The 6,000-nt window shown below is 37.1% G+C and overlaps 1 protein-coding gene across 1 annotated transcript in view; it reads right to left on the bottom strand.

Moving 5' to 3' along the window:
* Window positions 1–502: 502 nt before the first annotated feature.
* The window catches only part of LOC107549023 (plexin-A2-like), an 88,738-nt gene continuing 83,240 nt past the window's right edge, over window positions 503–6,000 (bottom strand). Inside the window, exon 29 of the mRNA XM_016229924.1 lies at window positions 503–2,719. Within this exon, the coding sequence (XP_016085410.1) occupies window positions 2,624–2,719 (96 nt within the window). The 3' untranslated portion in view covers window positions 503–2,623. The remainder of the gene's footprint in view (window positions 2,720–6,000) is intronic.

The following is a 6,000-nucleotide window of genomic DNA, read 5'->3' as shown; positions in this document are numbered from 1 at the left end:
TGCCATAAGTTCATACTAACGAAGCAATGCGATACTTTTGTGTAAGACACTGACACTATTTACCTTAAACCTTGATACCTCTCCTAGTTTTTTTTTTCCATGTAGTATCTCTGAATTATTATTTTTATTCTAAACGATTCATTCACAATATGCACTTTCTCTTTTAAGACTTTATTGTGGTTTATTACTTTCCCACATCGATCGTATGGCTTTAGAAGACGTATAGCACACTATGAACTACATATAGCACACTAAAAAGCTTTATAGCACATATGGACCACATTTATGATGCTGTTTTCTATCCTTTGTGAAGCATGAAAGCGTCATTCACCATTCATTGCAATTTTATGTCAAAGATCGACCAAAATATATCTTTCAAAATTTCTCCTTTTGTGTTTCTTGGAAGAAAGTAAGTCAAACATGTTTTTTGATGAGGACGAGTAAACGCCGACAGAATATTCTGGGTGAACTATTCCTTTAACAGATTAATTCATTGTCTTTCATGCAGCTCTTCATTTGTAATCTCCTGCACGGGATCCTATTTTTGATGTGTATTTTTTTTTAATCTCCTGATCACACTGTGCACACGACTAGTTGAGATCAAAGGCGAGCTTCAAAGCAGCAGAAGGAATCTGAAGCTAAAGGGGTCTGTCTCTCTCTCCATCTCATTCCTATGCTACTCAAACACTCCAGCAGACACCACCCAGCACCCGTCTGAGCGAGGGCATGCCTCTTCCACCCTTCTTCATCATCACGTTGGCTCTCTTTATCTGATTAGTCACAAAAATGGAGAAAAATGACACATCGCTGATTAAATGAACTAGAAACAACAGATGCAATGTTCTAAGGCCACAGGGAGAAAAACAACAAGCGCCATTTGAGCCGTGTCAATCTATGTCTTCACATCCGATACTGCATTTTTACTGTATAAACAGAGCTGAGGAATCTCTCCCTGATTCCTCTATGAACCTAAGATGACTCTAACCTGAACGACCTTGTCTATTTTGGTTCGGATGATCTTCAGAAACCTCTCTACCTGCCATCATGCATTCTAAATTAAAGCTATGTTGTCTTTTGTTCATGCGTTCTGTTGACATATTTCATGTCAGGCAGGGGAATAAAAGACAGGGGAAAAAAAAGAGATTGGAAAAAAACCCACTCAAGCTATCAAGATCCCAGACACCTAAAGTATTTTACAAATACTTTATATTTACAAATACCGTTCCAAGCTCTTTCGTACCTGAATTTGCGAGTGGTGAGAGCGAAACTTCAAAACCAGAGATTTTTTTTTTTTTACAGTATACAGGGTCCGTTCCCTTAATAAAGCATCAACCGACAAGTGCGTAAATAAGTGATCTTTTGGCACTTTATCCTGACGGGTGTGTACAGAAAGGAAGTGACATGGTATATTACATCATCGGCGTTCCTCTGAGTCATCCACAACTCACGTGACCTCTTGGCACTTGAACATAGGCGTAAATGGGAAAGGAGACATTATTATTTTTTTTATATATGTGGAACTGTATAATGCATGCAGACTACACACACATTGGACCATACATAATAATTAATACTCTCTGGTAAGATGATCTCAAGCGAGTCCATTCGTTTGAAAGGGAAGGTGGGGTTTCTCCACGTGTGATTTGAGCAGAAGGTGCTACTCGTCGTCACTTTCATATCGGAATCTCAGCAGCGCTATTATGGAGAGGGATTTTCAGTTCTTTTGGACGACGTGCCATGGAGATCAGCTCAACTGACTCCTATTTTAGAAAAGCAACAAAAATGCGAAGACAAAATAGAGTAACGTTTGTACATTCACATACGCTTACATGTAGAAAACAGGACATATGCACATAGAGAGACCATAGAGTGGGGTTCGTCCAGTTTGACACTGGTTTCTGGTCAATTGAAGAGAGTTAGGGACATGCTGGTTGAACTTTGGCCCCCTTTTGTTGGAGTTTCATTATCTCCCAGACAATGTCGATGCCTTGTGGTCTCGAAAGTCTAAGTTTGTACTAGCGTGTGTTGGTAGTAGCCGCTGCTTTCCAAGAAAAGAAAGAGACTTGAACTTTCGCCACACCAACGATGAGAAATTATACTAGCCGACTCAACAAAACAAACTCAAAAAGCACTCATGTATAAAAATAACATTTGGAAGTAATGGCGAGGCAGTAAATGTCAGTTTCCTTCTTTCAAATCCTCCTGAAATGGTTTTAGCAAGCACATTTTTGAGGAAGTATTGGTGTCTTGCATCCATCATGTAAATCAGTGCTAGGCGCATCGAACCAGATGAACTAAAGAAGAAAGACAACAAACCAGATAAACAAAAAATGTGCCAGGAAGCTGCTCCTCCCACAATGTTTTTTTTTTCCTTAAAAAAATTCAAACAGAACTCCATAGTTTCCACTCCTGATCCCATCATCAAGATGAAAGCCTTGTGACTTGCAAATAGTTGTCCACTGGTCTTAAAGGTGACCTCTTCACAAAATTGTAGAAAAAAACCACAAGCTATAGTTGGTGTCGAGTCTCTAGCCAGTGTTGCTCTCTTTTGTGTGGAGAGGCTTTGGATGATGGTTTGACTGATTGAAGGTCTTTCATCCTTCGTTCCAGATTTTTCTTTCTCTCAGCTCTCCAGTGACATGGCAGCGATGAGCTGCTCCACTTTGTAGGCCAGTCGTTGTTTCTTCGCCGTCTCGTCCTGTTCCAGTGCAGCAGTGATCTAGGAAAAGAACACAGGAAGGCGTTAATCACTGTACGGCGTTGCGACAGATCTCAGGTGAGGGGGCAGATTTTCTATACTCTGAAGAACAGAATAACATGATGTTAAAATCTAAAAATGTATAAAACATTTGATGTGATCCCAGGACAGAAGGCGAGCATGGTCACAAAAATGAAATTACTATAGCAGAGGGGAGCAAAAAAATATAATAAAAATAATTAAAAAAAATCTTATATAAAATAAAAATGATCTTAGTAAAATCATCAATTTCATAATTAAAAACTATAAAGCATTTAATGTGATCCACATTAACATTAAAAACATAATATATTAAAATATATCTTATTTAAAACATGAGTGAAAAAAACCCTCTTACTTAAAGGTATCTTAAAAGTCCCCATGAAATCAAAATGAAAGTTTTTTGGGTGTTAGTATCAATATGTTAGTATTAAGGTTATCTATAAGGCAGTGTGCTCCAAAACAGTGACAAAATTCGCATTTAGAAGATATAGGCATTCAAAGCTTGCAGTTTGTCACTTCCGCCAAAACGGCTCAATGATTTTTTTGACGTCACATCGTACTTCAGCTTCTCATCAAACTTTCTGTCCAATCAAATGCTCTCTAGAATCCGAAGCACACGCCCCCTACACTATAAAATAGAAGCTGAAGCCGTGGCTGAAATCGGTCACTAGTCCACAGAATTAGTATTTTTTTGTACAATGAATGGCACGTAGTGCACTATATAGGGGACAGGGAACGATTCAAACAGTGTAAATATGCTTTCCATTGAGGAAAAAAAGAAGTCTGGTTTCGCGCTGTGTCACGCTAACCACCGCACCGTACACACACTCTGCTCCGGTCCAGAGACACGATAGCACGGAGCGGATCACATGCGCGAGTCGGCGCAGCCGCACAGACCACAAAATGTATCGGAGCTATTTGAATTTTACACAGAATGCTATATTTTATAGCAATATGGATGAGATTGTGGCTGGCATACCCTGTCAAATGCGGCTTTACGGAGCTCAGCGGCTCTGAACGGCTCTAGCCCAAGCTGTGATATAAACAAACGCTATTGGCTATTTTAAAAAGGGGTGGGGCTGCTTGATATGTCCCGCCCTGTTTTCCTGTTTCAGTTAAAATGACGTCAACACGGAGTAACGCTGCGTGTTTCTAAGCATTTCAGGGGACATTTAAGGGTGCTTAGGTAATATAATATAATATGATATCATATATATATTATATAAAATCAATTTAAAATAAGATGTTTATATTTTTTTTCTAGAACACAAGAATGAAATTTATTGAAAAAAGTAGTAGTATGAAAGTCTCTTGGCAGATAATGACTACTCTGTCTAAACAAACAGACTGACTATCAACACTTGCAAACTGACAGTGCAGACAGTCCTAAAGAACTGATTTGAAACAACAAATCAGAATTGGGTTCAATGTGACCAAAGTTGATGTTTCAACTAAAACAAAGCTATTTCAGGCAACTATTAAACACCAGACACGTTCTGCAGACGGCATAATCTATATCTAATTATCACCGACCAGTTACTGCTCAGTGTGATAAGAGACTTGGACTAATTTTCAGCCTCTGAGAGAAAAATTGCCAGACTTCATTTCATGAATATTTCATTAAAAAGGAAAGTATAACTTGAGTCTGACCCAAACTGCAGAGTGCCATCTCTCATTTCCATCTTTTTATTTCTTTATTTTTTAAAACAGAGCAGTCAAAAATGTTGAGTCACGTTGAGAGGGGGCAGGCAGAGGGGATCGACCCCTGTCTGTGCTCATGTCATAAACTCTGACTGTGGTGTCAGAGGAACACGGCAGGAAGTGGCATCGTGGCTTCTGTCTGCCATTCATTTGCACATCAAACAGTGAAAATAATGGGAAACTAGATAGATACGGGCACATCTAGCGAGCCAAAATGGGGCCTTTATTAATGATAGCTTTCAAAGCCTAAAACGATGGACGTGAGAGCACTGGAGGGTGGGTGTATGTGGAAATCTCCTCTTGTAAGTGTGAAAGAATGATTGACTGAATGTGGTTCATCACTCACAAACTCTCAGCGATCCATTGCTTCTAACTTTATGAATACTATGTCACTTAACTGACATGTTTATCCAAACTATACAAGTACTGCTATGGCGAAACCTAAAGTTAAAATTCGGATTATCCAAATGTCTCCAGAAATATTTTGCAGAATGTTCACTCTGTTCTTATGTTAGCATACACCAAAAGCATAACAAAGTATTATTGATATACTATTGTAATTTTTATTTTGAATTAGCTTTTATTTTTAGATTTTTAGATTTTCAGATTATTTTAATTTTAGTTTAATTTATTTGTTTTTATTTTCTTGTATTTTTTTATATTACTTTTTAGTTTTACTAAACTGTTTTACTGTTTTAGTTTTATTTCAGGTTTAGCTTTTATTTCACGTTTTTATTTTATTTTTATTTCCAACTTTTATTTGAGTTATTCGACTGAAAATGTAACTATTTATTTAATTTAAATTTAATTTAATTTCAGCTTTATTTCAATTAACAAAAATTATTTTTAATAGTCTGAGTTAACAATAATAACAAAAAAGCACATAAAATGGTCTATACAATGCAAATATGTGTAACTATGTGAGAAACAATCCAATATCTTAGTTGTAATTTGCTGTAATCTTATAAAATGCAATTTAACAATATGTAGTTAAGCTCTTTTGGATGCCATCTATGCATATTCCAACTAAAATAAATCACAAATTCACAAAAAATGTATTATATAATGTCCTCTGACTCCCCTTCCAAGGAAACCACAGTAAATCATGGCTATTTCCACCACATGTTCTTGTGTGTATCATAACTAATAGTGTCACACCTAGTTTGAATATACAGAAGTACTGTATGTTTATTTAAAGGAGCAGCATGAACATTCTTCAAAATATCTTTTGTGTTCCACAGATTCATACAGTCATACAGGTTTGGAATGGCATGAGGGTGATTAATGATTTTTAGGTGAACTGGCCCTTTAAATGCCTTGCTCAAAGGCACAATATCTTAATCTTAAAAAAATCTGCTTTAGGATCTTTAATATATGCAATACCACCCCACACATCCAAACCAAGTTCAGCCCACCCTTGCTCGGCTTTAAATTTCATCTCACCAAAAATAAGGAATTACATTAGTGTCCCTTTACCATCAAACTCAGAAGCATTCACATGTAAAAGTCTATTTTGGAAGCCATCAACTGGATCGTGAAGCACTAGATGTCTGTTTCAT

Source organism: Sinocyclocheilus grahami, unplaced genomic scaffold (assembly GCF_001515645.1).
Source record: "Sinocyclocheilus grahami isolate Dianchi unplaced genomic scaffold, SAMN03320097.WGS_v1.1 scaffold361.1, whole genome shotgun sequence".
Classification (NCBI taxonomy): Eukaryota; Metazoa; Chordata; class Actinopteri; order Cypriniformes; family Cyprinidae; genus Sinocyclocheilus; species Sinocyclocheilus grahami.
This window is presented reverse-complemented; position numbering and strand designations above follow the sequence as displayed.